The 16,558-nt window shown below is 46.6% G+C and overlaps 1 protein-coding gene across 1 annotated transcript; it reads left to right on the top strand.

Moving 5' to 3' along the window:
- Positions 1 to 9,517: 9,517 nt before the first annotated feature.
- Positions 9,518 to 16,307, top strand: C3H1orf115 (chromosome 3 C1orf115 homolog). Its single transcript, XM_038397203.1, has 2 exons — positions 9,518 to 10,021; positions 14,910 to 16,307. The coding sequence occupies exons 1-2, from the start codon at positions 9,758 to 9,760 to the stop codon at positions 15,027 to 15,029; spliced, it is 384 nt and encodes a 127-aa protein (XP_038253131.1). The 5' UTR covers positions 9,518 to 9,757; the 3' UTR covers positions 15,030 to 16,307.
- The last annotated feature ends 251 nt before the right edge of the window (positions 16,308 to 16,558 follow it).

Below are 16,558 nucleotides of genomic sequence, written 5' to 3'. Positions count from 1 at the left end.
AGCAGTGTAATGGCAAGGCGTATCTCAGTTAGAGTTACCACCTTTATTATTTGCAGAAAACCGAACACCCTTGCCCCGCCCCCTGCCCTGCACCTTCTCTGAGGCCATGCCCCCTTCTCACTCCATCCCCCCTCCCTCTGTCACTCGCTCTCGCTCATTTTCACTGGGCAGGGGGTTGGAGTGTGTGTGGGGGGGGGGTGAGGGCTCCGGCTGGGGTGCAGTCTCTGGGGTAGGGCCGGAGATGTGGGGTTTGGATTGTAGGAGAGGAGCTCCAGGCTGAGGCAGGGAGTTGGGGTATGGGAGGGGGCTTTGGCCTGAGGCAGAGGGTTGGAGTGTAAGAGGGGGTATGGGCTCTGGGCTGGGGCCAGAAATTTGGGGTTCAGGGTATGGGAGGGGGATGGGGTACAGGAGGGAGTGCAGGCTTGGGGTGGGGCCAGAGATCAAGGGTTTGGGGTGCAGGAGAGGGCTCCAGGATGAGTCAGGGGGTTGGGGCATGGAAGGGGGTTTTGGGTGAGAACTCTAGGTGGTGCTTACCTCAGGCAGCTCCTGACAAACAGGGTAGGGAGCCTGCCTGTGCTGACAATTGGACTTTTGGTGGCCCGGTCAGTAGTGCTGATTGGAGCTGTGGGGGTCCCTTTTCAGTTGGATGTTCTGGTTGAAACCTAGCAACCCTAAACTCAGTGCAAAAAACTTGCTCAGAACGCAAGCCTCCTGTTTAATTTAATGGTGCTTAGTCTGTAAATGAGCATATCTCTACTCAAGCAATTTACTTAGCAAAACCTCATTAAAGGAAACTGTCGTTTATTATGTACTTTTTAGTTTTTTCAGCTGCTTGTCAGAAATTAACTCACCATTTGCAAAGCAAAGTTATTAAACTCAAGTATAGTCAGTCCTCAAAGAATGCAGACTTACCATGTTGCTGGTTTGCTGACCAGGTGATCCTCCAAACTTTAGTGGGATTATTTGTGTGAGTGAAATCACTAGCACTCTTTTTTGTAACAAGTATGTTTGTTAGAGCTCGTCAACATTTTTTTTTCTAATGTTGCTGGAATTTCAAATTTTGAAATTTGAGTTTTTTTTAAAAATCATGAAAATCTTCCACTTGAGCAACTTGTTGAATTTTTAAATTTTTTCCAAATGTCATGTTTTGAAATGGAAGTAGGGTAACCAGACAGCAAGTGTGGAAAAATCGGGATGGGGGTGAGGTGTAAAGGAGCCTATATAAGAAAAAGACCCCAAAATCAGGACTGTCCCTATAAAATCAGGACATCTGGTCACCCTAAATGGAAAAGAGGAAAGAAAAGCAAACTAACTTTTTTCCTTTGGGTCACACTGGTTCCCCTCCAGTTTCAGCACTTGAATACGTGAGGGAGATATTTTATTATGAACCAAAGTTTATATCCTTTGAAATGTACACCTTTACGTGGAGAGAGCTGAGAGGAAAATGTATGGCTCTAGCTGCTACTGAAGTACTCTGAGTGCTGAGCGTTTGTAACTTGAAAACTAACAGGATTAAAATTTAAGAGGGTTAACGTTTAAACAAGAAAAACGGGCAAACAAAGAGCTAAAGGAGTAAGAAGAGCAGGTCCTGGGAAGCATACAGTGGTCAATAACTGCTTTGGGACCTGATCCACAACAGAAGTCTTTCCACAGACTGGAATAGGCTTTGGATCAGGCCCATAGTGCCCAAAGGTATTTCTTTTACAAATTGAGAAGGAAAGGCTGAGACCACTAAGAGAGGGAATGAGCTCCAAACCCCAGCACTCACCACAGCAAATACCCCATTTCCTGCCAATCTGACACGTTGGCAGGATCGCTATAAAAAGCAGGTAGTATTTGCGTGCAGATGTTGGTGCTGGCCACACCCCACTTTTGTAAAGGAAAAGGCAACTCAGAGGAAACTCTTATGTACAAACATAAAAAAGGAGTGCTGCATGGAAGGCAGGCCTAGTTTACTCCTCACATGGATGTTGCAAGACTTTAGGTGTGTCTATATCCAGCCTATCCCGACAGAAGGGGTTTTTCTGTTGGTGTAGGAATGTCCTCTCCCCGAATGAAGTTAGCTCTGTCGAGGGGAGTTCTCGTCTGTTGACACAGTTGTGTTTGTGCTGGGGAGTTATATCAGCATAGCTATGTTGTTGGGGATGTGTATTTTTTCACACCCTGGCCAACGTCACTTTTCAGCGTGTAGACTGGACCTTAATTTATCTGTGTGTGTAAAGTGCCCTGAGGTTTTAGGGGAAAGATGCTATATAAAACCAGGATTCATTCAGATCACTTCAGAATGTGCTTAAGCTAATAAGTGTTTTCAGTGTTTTGCTGAACTGAGGCTTAAATGCACTTTATTACTATTTTGAGGTCAGAGCAAGCAGCAGCAGAGACCATTTTAACTTAAATATTGGTAAAAAAAAATGTATAAAAAGAGCTGGCAGTGGAACAAGGGGATCTACATCCTCTTTGGATATTTGAGGCTGGACTTAAATCGTCCCCAGCAGAGTTGTAAGTGCTAATGAAATTGATCTTGCCACCCTGGGGGAATGGAAACAGACTAAATGAGCCACTGGAGGTCACTTGACAGTCAAATAATTCTCAGGCGTGATTTGAGTTTCAGAAGTGCTGAGTTGTTACTGAGAGGAAGTGGTGGTGGATCATTAGCCTCACTCTTTTCGATCTTGGTAACCAGCAAAAATGATGAACACAGGAAAATTACTTTTGAATGAGGTTTTGGTAGCAATGTTTGTTGTTTCCTTGAGAGTGACAATGCTTCTTTCAGCAATGGAGGCACCACCGTCCAGCATGAGGGCAGTGGCGTGACTTTGGCAAGAGAGTCCTCTCAACACTGGCTCAGCTCATTTGACTGTGAGGCAATTGGACTCCTAAAGAACTGCCACTGCGCATACATATCGCAGTTCTTATTGGGGAAGCAATCATTTGTTTTCAGTGAGACTAGACAATTGTAAGATTAGAGGCTATGGCTGAGACTTTTTAAAGTGGCCAAAGGATTTAGACACATCATCCATTCATTTTAACGGAAGATGTTTAAAATCCTAAACTGCTGTGAATATCTTTAACCCGTGAAACTGACTACCACCAACACATCATAGTCTGACTGTTAGTTTGAAGAACAATTGCAGTAGTGTTGCATCTTGTTCATCAACTTTCTTCACAATATGACTCCACAGAGCCAGTTTATAAATCAGTGGAGAAAAACAGATTAACCTTTGTGTGTACTGCACATGCCAATGATGGTAGGTATATGTCCCCTCATACTGTAGTAAAAAGAAAGGCCTTGTCTACACTACCAAGTTTTGTCGCCAAAACTGCCATTTGTCAGCCCAAACAGTGAGTGTGTACACATTGCTCGGCAATTTTTGTCAGGGAGAATGCCCAGTTTTGGCGACAAAATACGTCCACCCTCACAAGAAATTTACGTCTTTTTCCTGTACATTTTTGTTGACAAAGTGCAAGTGTAGACACCAAGCTTCATTTCATCACTTTAACTGGCTTCCAGGAGGTGTCCCACAATACACATCCTGACCGCTCTGGTCAGCAGTTTGAACTCCACTACCCTGCAGCCAGGTAAACCACCATCCACCCCTCACCCTTAGAAGCCCTGGGAATTTTTGAAATTCCATTTCCTGTTTGTTCGGTGTGGAGAGGTCTCATCACTTCTTTCCAGGCGACCATGGTGGGTTATTGCAGCAAACGCTCTCCCGCTTGGACCACTGCAGAGCTGTTGGATCTGCTCAGTACATGGGGAGAGAAGGAGTCCCAGCTGCGCTTGAACCGCAGAAACTGGGATACCGACAGGCAGATTTCTCGAGGCTTGTGCAAAAAGGGCTATGATCGGGACATGCTGCAGTGCAGAGCAAAGATAAAGGAGCAAGGGAGGCAAATCGTCGCTCAGGTGCTGCATCTAAGACCTGCTGGTTCTACAAGGAGCTGGATGCTATCCTCGGTGGTGACCCCACCTCCATCGCCAAGAGCCCTGTGGATACTTATGGGGGGCACAGAGGCGATGGAAAGAAGACCTAACCCAGAGGATGAAGTTATTGATGAAGAGGTGGAGTTAGATGAGGATGTGCATCTCTCGGTGGGGTCGTCCAGTGGGGCAGGCAGCCAGGAACTGTTCTCCATTCCAGAGGTGTCTAGCCAGTCTCAGCAGTTGCTCTCCGGTGAGCAAGAAGCAGGAGATGAGACTCTGTGGCTTGTGTAGTGCAGAGGTGGGTTTAGGGCACAGAAATGTGGAAGGCTGGATATGTTTGTGAGCTGGATATTTCCCTGTGTAGCTAATCAGTACAGTGGAACAGGGTGTTGATGCATGCCGAGATCTCACGGGAATCCTCCAGAGAGATCCGCTTTGGTCCCTGGCACAATTAATTGCTGAATGGCGCAGGAAAGTTTCCTACAATGGGGGAAGTAACAAAGCTCCTCTGTCACCTTCGGCAGAGGATTACTGAGTACCTCCAGGAAACTTTCCTCATTTCCCTGCTTACCCTTAGCAGTGAGATGTCTACTAGAGTTACCGCTGCCTGTGGAAAAATGTGGGAGAATTTTAGAATTTGTTCCCTAGATTGCTGCATCACAACCCGTGCAGAGAGTGTGTACTCTTTTCCCCATGTGGAGTGTCCCTCCTGCCTGGCTAGGGTCCATAAGAAAGTGATGGCAATGTTGCAAAAGATTGTTTAACAGAAATGTTTCAATGCTGTGCGTGAATTTAATAATTCCGCTTCTGTGCATTGTCTCCTGTGCTTCATCAGATGTGGCCTTTAGGAAGACCCCATGCACCCCAGCCAAGCATCTCCACCAGATAAGAAAGCACCCAAGATTCAGCAAAGAAGACATGTTCCGGGAGGTTCCACAGTGCTCCAATGCAGAAAAAAGGGAATGAAAGGAGTGCTGGGAAGCCAAATGGCAGGACAGAAAAGAGAATCATACATTTGTTAAAGATGCTACTGAGCAGATAGATGCTTGAAGTAATGGAAGAGCAAACGCAGATGCTGAAGTCCTTAATAATACTGCAGACTGAGCAGATCAGTGCTTGACCTCCACTGCAGCACATTCAGAACACTTTTCCATGCCCCACCCGCAACTCTGCCTGCACATTCCTTTCCACCTTCCGGGACTTCTTGGTTACCCCTTCACCCCCTCGGACAACTTTCACAATGATAGCTGGATCTACACACAGCTGTGAAAGTCTGCCCTTCCCTGGTTCCTCCTTTCCCACCAAGAATCTGTGTTTGTGTGTTCTGTTTCTTGTGCAATAAAAGCAAACTTTTATAATGGTAAAATATCTTTATTTTTTTCTACAAGGTGAGATTGCAGGCACTGCCAATACATGTACGGGCATTTTAATCACTTTATTACTGAAATATAAGGCCCCAGATTGTCACCATTGCCCCCTAGGAAAACTACATGTAATGTAACATTGAAGCAACTCAGACAGAGCTATATGTTAAGTAGTTTGCCTCAGCACTCCACCCCTGAGCAAACCTTTCACCCTTAGCTTCACAGAGATTATGCAAAGTACAGCACACTGCTATGACCATAGGAATATTATCCTCAGTGAAATCCAACCTGCCATAAAGGCATCACCAGCGTATCTTTAATCTGCCAAAGGCACATTTAACTGTCATCGGGCCTACTGAGCCTGTTGTTGAACCACTCCTTACTGCTGTCCAGTTGTCCCTTGTAAGGTTTCATGAGCCATGGCTGTAAGAGGTATGCAGGGTCCCCCAGGATCACTAAGGGCATTTCAACACCCCCCATTGTAATCTTCTGGTTAAGAAAGGAAGTCCCTGCTTGCAGCTTTCAGTATAGGCCGGTGTTCCTGAATATACGTGCGTCATGCACCTTCCCAGACCGCCCCACGGCAGCACCATGGAGAAGTACCCCTTCCTATTGATGTACTCTGACACAAGGTGGTCTGGTGCCAAAATTGGAATATGTGTGCCATCTATATATCACCCCTCCACAGTTAGGGAAACCCATTTCTGCAAAGCTGTCCACTATTTCATGTACATTTCCCAGAGTCACGGTCCTTCATAGCAGGATGCGATTTATTGCCTTGCACACTTGCATTAACACAGCCCTACCGGTCGACTTCCCCACTCCACAGTGATTTGCAACCGACCAGTTGCTGGAGTTGCCAGCTTCCACACGCCAATTGCCACACACTTCTCTATCAAGAGGGCAGCTCTCATTCTGGTGTCTTTGCACTGCAGGCCTGGGGCGAGTTCCATGCAGAGTTCCAGAAAGGTGGCTTTCCACATCCAAAAGTTCTGTAGCCACTGCTCGTCATCCTACACCTGCATGATGATATGATCTCACCATTCAGTGCTTGTTTCCAAGCCCCAAAACGACTACCCTGTGCACCTGCTCTGTGAATGACCAAAAGCAATCTAAAGTTGCTCCTATCCATATCATGCAGAATGTCGGGTGCCTGAGCGTAATCTTCAGTTAGGAACTTCACCATTAACTGCACCGCTATCTGTGATGTCTTCATAACAGCTAACAGACCATAGGAGAGCAGTACGGGATCCATCCCTTCTCACAAAGATGCTGGGGTGCACAGCAAAGAAGGGACACTGGAAAAAATACCATGAAAGAAAGCCAGACGCTCATGGAGCGCTGGGGAAGAAAGCAATGCATCATGGGACATTTAGCACTGTCGCAAGATGTGCCGCAATCCGTCGTCCCACAACACCTAATGACAGAAGGACTGTGGGATGGGTACCCATAGTTCATTGCTCACACTGTCGATGATGCTGTCCCCACTGTGGACGTGAGCTGCTGACAGAGGGATCAAATGTGAACAAGAAATTGTGATTTTTATTATGTAGATTTTTGGGTGTCTACATCACTTTTGTTGACACAAATTGTTAATGTAGACATGGCCAAAATGTGTGCACTTTTATCTAGCCCCTGTTAAACACGGATCTCTCATAAGTCCCTGATGTGATTGGGGAAAATGAGGCACAGAGAGATCCATGTCATGCAATTCTTCCCTTACACAGCTGAGAAGAGCACTCTAAACTCCAGCCTGCCAGTTGTCTGCTTTACCTGGGGGAAGTATCACCTGAAGCTTAATGTGAATTTCCCTAATATGCCATTAGCAATGGGGCCCTATAGTTTTGCCTTTATCTTGGAAATTTCTTATCTTGAAGTTTTGTGGCCCAGTTTAAGTTTTCCTCACGTTTAATGAAGCTTGAGGCCTAGATTCTTGGGAGCGGGTGCGTGCCCAGTAGGATTAGATTGTTCTGACAGCTATTGCGGAGACGTGTGTGCAACTTTTAATATCTCAGCTATTGAGAGCACAGTTCAGAATCCATAAGTGGACCGTGATATATGCAACAAGGCTTAAGGCCTTGGATAAATTTCTCTAAGAGCTACATCAAAGCCAACCAGGATAAACTTTCTAATTAATTTCAGTCAGAAAGTCAAGGGTTAATCTCCCACAACTGCCCCAGTAAGAATGAGTGAGATTTTCGTTGGAAGAGCTACACTTCTGGTATACTTGTCTAGATCCTGTCTCCTTGTCATCTATGTTATCAAGTTAAAGGTTTAAAATTCTCTTTAACCCTCCCCCCCCGTGGCTCCTTAGCAGAGAGGTCTGCAGCCACAGGACTGTTCTAAAATGAAGAAGGTGGGGGTGGGGGAATAAGACCATCAACACTTTAGCTGACATTAAAATGGATAGTTTTAAGGCAGGCAGCTCCGGGGAATTACAGAGCTGTATATCTGCTGCACAGACAGGCCTCCAAGAACTAATTCATTCATAAGGGTGACAGCAGGAGCAGCCTTTGGTCTGTGCTCTGTTACTCTCACTCTTCAGGCTCCAGGAGCCCTTACCACTACATATCAGTTCCTAATAATAGCAGGCCACCTCGCCTATCAGAGCTGCCTGATCCTGTGTTCTCTGCACAGGGCCTGGAGCAAAGCCCAGTTGAGGCTGGTGGCTTGCAGAAAAGGAAGGAAAACTTTAGACCAGCCTCGACCCGTGTTTGAAAGGCAGGGCTGGTGTTGTTTTCAGAAAAGCCAGGCATGGGCATGGAGGTTAGTGTCTCCTTCAATCCTAAAGGGCGGAAGCATGCCCCTGCCAAGGGCCCTAGCATTGCCAATGGGTTTAGAAAGCTGGGGGGGAGGTAATGGAGGAAGCTTTCTATGCTCCCCAATACTTTCAGGAAGGGATGATGTCAAACAGGCTGCAAACCCCGCTCCTTGGCTCTAGTTTCTAGTGGGCCGAGGGTGGGGGGGGGTCAATCGAGGCTGCTGTGATTTGCCTGTCTCTGCCAGGCATGGGCATGGATGCTAGTGTCTCCTTCAATCCTAAAGGTCGGAAGCATGCCCCTGCCAAGGGCCCTAGCATTGCCAATGGGTTTAGAAAGCTGGGGGGGAGGGTAATGGAAGAAGCTTTCTACGCTCCCCAATACTTTCAGGAAGGGATGATGTCAAACAGGCTGCAAACCCCGCTCCTTGGCTCTAGTTTCTAGTGGGCCGAGGGGGGGGGTCAATCGAGGCTGCTGTGATTTGCCTGTCTCTGCCAGGCATGGGCATGGATGCTAGTGTCTCCTTCAATCCTAAAGGTCGGAAGCATGCCCCTGCCAAGGGCCCTAGCATTGCCAATGGGTTTAGAAAGCTGGGGGGGGGGGTAATGGAAGAAGCTTTCTACGCTCCCCAATACTTTCAGGAAGGGATGATGTCAAACAGGCTGCAAACCCCGCTCCTTGGCTCTAGTTTCTAGTGGGCCGAGGGTGGGGGGGGGGGGGTCAATCCAGGCTGCTGTGATTTGCCTGTCTCTGCCAGGCATGGGCATGGATGCTAGTGTCTCCTTCAATCCTAAAGGTCGGAAGCATGCCCCTGCCAAGGGCCCTAGCATTGCCAATGGGTTTAGAAAGCTGGGGGGGGGGGTAATGGAAGAAGCTTTCTACGCTCCCCAATACTTTCAGGAAGGGATGATGTCAAACAGGCTGCAAACCCCGCTCCTTGGCTCTAGTTTCTAGTGGGCCGAGGGTGGGGGGGGGGTCAATCCAGGCTGCTGTGATTTGCCTGTCTCTGCCAGGCATGGGCATGGATGCTAGTGTCTCCTTCAATCCTAAAGGTCGGAAGCATGCCCCTGCCAAGGGCCCTAGCATTGCCAATGGGTTTAGAAAGCTGGGGGGGGGGTAATGGAAGAAGCTTTCTACGCTCCCCAATACTTTCAGGAAGGGATGATGTCAAACAGGCTGCAAACCCCGCTCCTTGGCTCTAGTTTCTAGTGGGCCGAGGGGGGGGGGGTCAATCGAGGCTGCTGTGATTTGCCTGTCTCTGCCAGGCATGGGCATGGATGCTAGTGTCTCCTTCAATCCTAAAGGTTGGAAGCATGCCCCTGCCAAGGGCCCTAGCATTGCCAATGGGTTTAGAAAGCTGGGGGGGAGGTAATGGAAGAAGCTTTCTACGCTCCCCAATACTTTCAGGAAGGGATGATGTCAAACAGGCTGCAAACCCCGCTCCTTGGCTCTAGTTTCTAGTGGGCCGAGGGGGGGGGGTCAATCGAGGCTGCTGTGATTTGCCTGTCTCTGCCAGGCTCAGGGCTGGGCAGGGGAGGGTCTAACCCAGGCTGGGATGTAAATGCATATCGCTCGAGCTCCACCTGTTGCTCTCCCTGGCCAGGCCCCTGGAAAGTCCCGTCCCGGGGCTGGGAAGCAGGAAGGGCTCAAAGGTGTAGCTCGCCTGCCTCTCAGCCAGCCGGCCCACCCCGGCAGCGGGCTTCGGCACCATGACCGTGGGGGCCCGGCTGGGGGGGAAGGTGAACGCCAAGTTCTCCCACTCGGGGCCTGGAGAGGACAGGGTCTCCATCCTGGCGCGGCAGCAGCAGCAGCAGCAGGAGGAGGAGGAGGAGGAGGAGAGCCTGGGAGCCCCGGGGACCCGCCGCTCCAGGAAAGGGCGCTTCGCCTTCCTCCCGGACAGCTACGAGCCGCTGCGGCAGGAGGGCTCGGCAGGCAGGAGCAAGTGCAAGAGGAAGCTGAGGAAGTACAGCAAGGTCAGGAGCCTGGCGCTGCCCCCCGCAGCCAGCTCAGCCGGGGGCGCTGAGAAGGCCCTTGGGCGGCCCGCGCCTTGGCACGCGGCTGCTCGGTGGCCCCGGCCTCCGTGTGCTCGGAGCTGGCCGGAGGCTGCAGCCAGCCCGGCGGGGCCGAGCCCAGAGCAGCGCGTGCCAGAGGCGGTGGGAAGGGGGCGCTGCAAGCCCCGGGGGCCGGGCGGGCCGGGGGGGGGGGGGTTCTAGCTCGCTCCAGTCCGTGCCAGCGCCCGCGGGAGCCGTCCCGGCCTCTGACACGGCCCCGCCAGGCGGGCTCGCTGGCTTTGCCGTGGGGGACGCTCCGCGGCCTTCGCTCTCTTTGAAACGCATCGTCCGCCTTCCCTGCCGGCTCCGCTTAGCAAAGGGCTCCGCTGGTGGCTCGGCCTGGGCTCCCGGGGGTATTTCCGTACCCAATATCCCTTTCAGGACTTGACTTTCTTTTCTGCTGCAGAAGCTGCACTCCCAACCCTAAGCACCACGTCAAGTATCGGGGGGTAGCCGTGATAGCCCCTAGCCACAAAAACAACAAGGAGCCGGGTGGCACCTAAAAGACTACCAGATTTATTTGAGCATAAGCACCATGAATCCTTTGCGCTCCCCCAGCACCTTTCCGGGTGCGGTTCTGCAAACGTTACTGAATCCAACCTCACCCCACTCTTGTGGGGTGTGTCGGGCCCCATTTCACTCCTAGGTAAACCGAGGCACGTGCAGGTTGCCATTCCCACAAGGTCACACAAAGGATCGCCGCAGAGCCTGGACTAGAACCTAAACATCCTGTCTCCCCTTCCCACTTTCCTCCCTTCCAAGTGCCATTTGTAATGTGTGCAGTAAGACACGGCCGTGATTTTTCCACTCTATCTGTGGCAGTGGTGCTTGTGTTGAGACCTATTAGTGGGGCAGGACATCTGGGTTAGAGAGTGGAGGTGGGAGACCACAGCATTCTTCTGTCCCTTCAACTTCCTTCTCTGCACCCTCCCCACTGTGCAACGCTGCTTCAAAGAAAGAATTTACTGCAGGATGTGTCATGCTTTAGTGTCGCTAAATGTGACAGCAACTCCCAGTTTGTAGCCTGACACAGGAAACGCACACTTTACACAGTCTTCCCCTGTTGCCCTCTCCTTTGATGGTGAAGAGCCAGGCTCCCCTTCTCTGCCCTTAATCGATAATAATAGCCCACCATAACTGATTCCTCTCCTTACAGTTGGTATGGCAACCCCCATTTTTTCATGCTATCTATCTATTGTATTTTCTATGTCTGCATCTGATGAAGTGGGCTTTAGCCCACAAAAACTTATGCTCAAATAAATTTGTTAGTCTCTAAGGTACCACAAGTACTCCTCCTTCTTCTCTCACTCAGACTCCTCTGCTGATCAGACGGACAAAGGAAAATTAACTTGTAAGGCGCTTTTAAATAGTTGATCAGTGGCGTCATGTGCTAGTAAACTGAAATGTCACAAAAATTGTATTCAAAACTCCGAGGCAAAGGGAATGCAAACTGAGAGATGGTTCTAAAAAAAGGAATGAATACAGCAGACAAACCCTAAATGCAAACACAAGTATAACTGCCCTGCAGGGGGGCACTGCTGGTTTCAGGAAATAAAACTAGAGGAGGAATGACTGTGTGGTGAAGGATGATGGGGAGATCTGCCTTCACTTCCTGGCTGTACCACAGACTTCCTATGTGGCCTTGGGAAATCACATCGTCTCTCTCTGTCTCATTTCCCCATCTGTAAAATAGGACAATACTTCCCTACTGTGCAAAGGTGCTGGAAGGATTAATTGATGTATGTGAAGGGTTCAGACCTCAAGCTGATGGGAGCCTTATAGTACATAGATAGATGAACAGAGGGGAAAATTAGACTACAGCAAGCACTAGAAGTCACTTAGAAGTGCAGCAGTAGGAGACCCTCTTTTAGAGGGTTGCCAAGAATTTCTGGAACATTGCACCTCACTGAACTTCTGTGAGTTGTTACCCAATTTTACAGATGGAGAAATGAAGTGACATACCCAAGGTTACACCATAAATAAGTGGCAGAGTTGGGAGTAGAATCCAGGTGCCCTGACACCTAGTCCTGTGCCTTGACCACAAAACTATGTAGTGAACAATCCTGCACGGATCTCAGGGAGAGGGTAAGGGAGTAACTGACAATTATTTCTCAAACTTCTTATTGTAACATCAGAAGTTGTAAGTGTAAATCTTAAAGGCACTAACCTCCATTGTCCTTAGGAGGTGAATCAAAGATGGCTAAAAAGATACACTTAATATCCTATGACTGCAACCCTGCCTTTCCATTGAAAAGTAAATTTGTGCTAAAGTGGTGAGTTCTTAGATCACTATAGTAACTAATAGTAATTGTCCAACAGATTTCCTAGGTATGTAAAATCACACTTCAAACTAACTTAAAAACATCCCTAAATATCTCACACACATATTTTGAAGCTGTCTAGAAATACATTGCTGTCATTCATAGGAAAGAGAAATGTCTGTTTGAAAGGCAATTAATTAGTTAAATCTGAGGAAGCAGCCTGCTGACTTTCTTTTTTGTTTGGAAGAAACCAGTCCCTTTAGAGACAGAATGAAACTGACTCTCACTTAGATCAAAGGATAGAAAATCTTCATTTCAGTCTGGAAATGGCACTAAGCTAATCCATGTGACGGGATACTTTACATTTCTTTGTGCTGCATTTCTCTAGTGTTCTTATTTTGACATCATTCCAATTAACTACTAGTATTAGGGGGTGAATTTTTTTCTTTTCCAGCAGCAACAAAAAGAATATAATAAGATCCCATATATCTATAAAATAATCAGTTTAGAGTCAAGGTGTCCCTGAAAGTCATACACAAATTTTAAGGGGGAAAAGTAACAATTTTTTACTTTGGTAACTATCGTCATTTAGGTCAAAAATCACTCCTATTCTGAAAGTAACATTCCTCTTGAATAATTTTGGTAACTCAGTGTTTTCCATTTAATTTGTGTCTGGTGCTCAGATTTGGGTCTGCGGGGTGCTAACTGGGTCAGCCATAGCCATGCCCCAGCTCAGCCTCCTCCATTTCCCCCACAAAAAATATTTTCACCGGCCACCTATGAGCGAGCCAAATAAATGATGTGGAAGTGGAGGCCAGTTGCCCACCCCTGGTCTAAGGCTTAGGGCTCATCTACACTTAAAATGCTACAGTGGCACGGCTGCACCGCTGCAGCTCTTCAGTGAGGACGCTACCTATGCTGACGGAGGGGTTCTCCCATCGGTCCCTTAGAGGCCGTAGCTAGATTCTCCCATTGACCTAGTGCTGTCTGTCTGGGGGATAAGGTTGGTTTAACTGTATCACTCAGGGGACCAGGTGTTGATTTTTCATACCCCTGAGTGATGCAGTTACACTGACCTAATTCTCTAGCGTAGACCAGGCCTTAGTCTACACACAAAAGTTTACCAGCATAATTATATTGGTTAGGGGTGTAATTTTATTTTATTTTATTTTATTTTTGCCGACACAGCTATGTCAGTAAAAGCCCTAGTATAGACACAGTAGTAATAGCGGTATAAAAGTTTTTATCCCAGTGTATCTTATGGCAGTTCTGGGAATGGGCATAAGCACTTTTATACCAATAACTGCATCTACAGGGGAAAGGTTTGGCTTGTTTAACGATACCCATATAGATAAACTGGCAAAACTCTTAAATGTAGACAAACACAGAAAAGACAGGTAGGAAACAGAGGAGCAGTAACTTGCGCAATGTCACACAGCAGATCCATGGCTGAGCTGGGAAAAGAACCCAGGTGTCCTGAGTTCCAATCTGCTGCTCTACCCACTGGTCTGTCCTGCCTCTCAATCTGGTCACCCTAATACTATTAAAACTCCTATAGGGTTTTGTGGGCATGAGGACTACAGAGTTTGGTCCATGAAGGGACATTGTCTGATCTCATCTGGTCTTCAGGTGCTGTAATTCAATTTTAGGGAAAGCTATGACTATAATAGAAATGAATTGGATTCCACCGATTTTGTTTTAAACAGATAAGCATTCACCTGCAGTGTGTGCAATGTAAACCCTTGCAGTCTTGTGCTAGTTTCTGAGGGCTTGAAAGTAAGTTTGACTAGAAGCTAACTATAAACAAAAAAACCACTGGCCCAGACTGTTTAACTGTCCAATCATGAGGAACGCCAAATGTAAGTAAATAGTATCAAGACTGAAATGAAAATTAGATTAATATTTTCAGTTTGAATAATCTATCTTGGGTTTCCTGCAATGCTGTAAACAAATGTGTGAGTTTTTTATAGATATATATTGAAACAGAGATGGTCAAAATGTGAAATGTTGACAAAAAGAGTTGCAATGTTTGTGTACATTTCCATTAAACGTTCACCCCAATTTTAACCAGCTAGTGTCCTTCTTAAATGCAAGCAATCTAATAGTCTTTATAACACACGTAAGGCGTATCTGCCTGGGAAAGCTCTTCTGGTATAAGCTAAGGTGAGAGCTGAAACCTATATAGTTACAGAGGTGTAACTCTGTTTCAACTCTCTTATTATCGAATGATGCCTTTTTTTTTCAGTTTAGCTTATATTACTTTGGAGGGCGTTAAAAAAATTAACAAAAAATCCCCCATTCTTGCTGCAGAATAAGAGTGTCCACTCCGCAATTTATAGTGGTATAACTATATCAGTTGAATTATGCTGGTTTAACAAGTAAAACTTTTCCCTGTGGACAAGCCTGAAGAAGATGGTGGGTCTGTTCATATTCTGAGGTTGTTGAAGGATGAATAAAATGGCTGCCCTTTATTTGAGCTCCCCAAACTGTTTAATTTAATGTTATTTTCTGTTCTCTCTCTCCCCCGCCCCCTTCTTCCCTAAAAATAGAATGTTGGCAAAGCTCTCCAGAAAGGATGTCGCTACTTGGTGATTGGCCTGCAAGGATTAGCAACTGCATATGCAGCACCCTTTGGAGTAGCAGCAACAGTAGCCTCCTTGGTCCGCTAGAGTAGCTCTGCCTGTCTCATAAAGGAAGAAAAAATGAGCTTTCATAGAGGAGCATGGTGATTTGTACTTTCCTAGCATTAGATCTGCTGCTGTGACCGGCATCTGAAAATTCTTTTCAACAACAAAGGAAGCCACTGACGTGACAGTATTCGAATGGAACAATCGCATTTCTCCAGTGATTTTCATGCAAACATCTCAAGTGCTTTTCAGCTATTAAAATCAGATCCAATGAAAGAATGTGCAAGCCCAAGGAAATAATCGTAGATTAATTAAGCCAAAGTTTGTAATTCTAAATGAATTCATTTACTCAAGCTATGTGTTAAAAGGAGCAAAGAGGAAGGGAAAGCAAGTAGAAGAGGGAGAGTGGTATGAGTGGAAAAACAGGAAGGGGAATGAGGTTGAGAAGCAGTGGAGATTTGATGTTGGTTATGAGGAGGAATAGTCAAAATAATGGAAGGAAATAGAGATAGTAAAGGTATCAAGAAAAGGTAACCTTTGATTTGCTTGTATATTTTAATGCTTTGTTAGTGACAGCTACAATGAATATGTTCAGAAACTATATGCAGGGCTGGGCTTAGCTTTACTACCTCAGTATTGCCAATTCCAGACATTGAGAAATCATTCCTTGGGCCTGGCAAAATCAGGAGATTTGCTCAAAAACCATGAGATTTGCTTAAAAATCACAAGATTTTAAGAAGATATATATATTTTGCTTGCTTTCTGATTTTTGAGCCTTTAGGGTTCCCTCTAGTCATGTTGCCAAGCTTTTCTCTGTAATTGTGAGGGCTAGAAAATTACTTTTTTTGAAAATGAAAGCTGAGAATCTTGTGTAATCACTTGACTCTGGGAGCTGGGGCTTTAAGAAAAATACCAAATATCGCCAGACTCTGGAAGAAACACTACCAGGCACATCTGAGGCCCATAGAATTCTACTCACTCTGTATTCATCTCGTTTTGTGAAAGTTGTAGTGATGCCATATCAAAATGAAACTTTCAGATGGCTGGGCTAAGAAATTTGGATGGAGATCTCCTAGCATCACACTTTGAGGGAAACAAATCTGAACTGTTATTGACATGACATCAAGCATTTTCCTCACTAATATTTGGAGTTTTACGTTATGCTTTTCTGCCATTCTTTTAAGTAAATCTTGTTGGCATGTTCTCTTTGCCTTATTATGAAAGAACTGGAATTGCCTCTCTTAACAACCCAGATGTGTTTCTCTGAATGGTGATCAGAAAAATGAAGAACTGTAAATAAAAATAAAAATGCTTCCTTTGCTTTTGTGAATGTTATTTTTAAGTGCACAAATGAAAGGAAGTTTTTTATTCACAAAACAAGTACAGCATAGGCAGCTGCAGTGCAAGCTTTCCCACATGGCTTAGTTAACAGGCCTCCGCCCTGCCCTGGAGAAACCATCACTAAGGATGAGAGATGATACGTAAGTGGCAAAGGACCATATTGTCCTTGATGTGTCAGCTCAAACTTCCAACAAGGCTGCCACTGGGTATCTATTGTGATGATGTTTTTT

The sequence above is a fragment of the Dermochelys coriacea genome, chromosome 3 (assembly GCF_009764565.3).
Source record: "Dermochelys coriacea isolate rDerCor1 chromosome 3, rDerCor1.pri.v4, whole genome shotgun sequence".
In the NCBI taxonomy this organism is placed as follows: Eukaryota; Metazoa; Chordata; order Testudines; family Dermochelyidae; genus Dermochelys; species Dermochelys coriacea.
The sequence above is the reverse complement of the archived record's forward strand: the minus strand, read 5'-3'. Positions and strand labels throughout refer to the sequence as shown.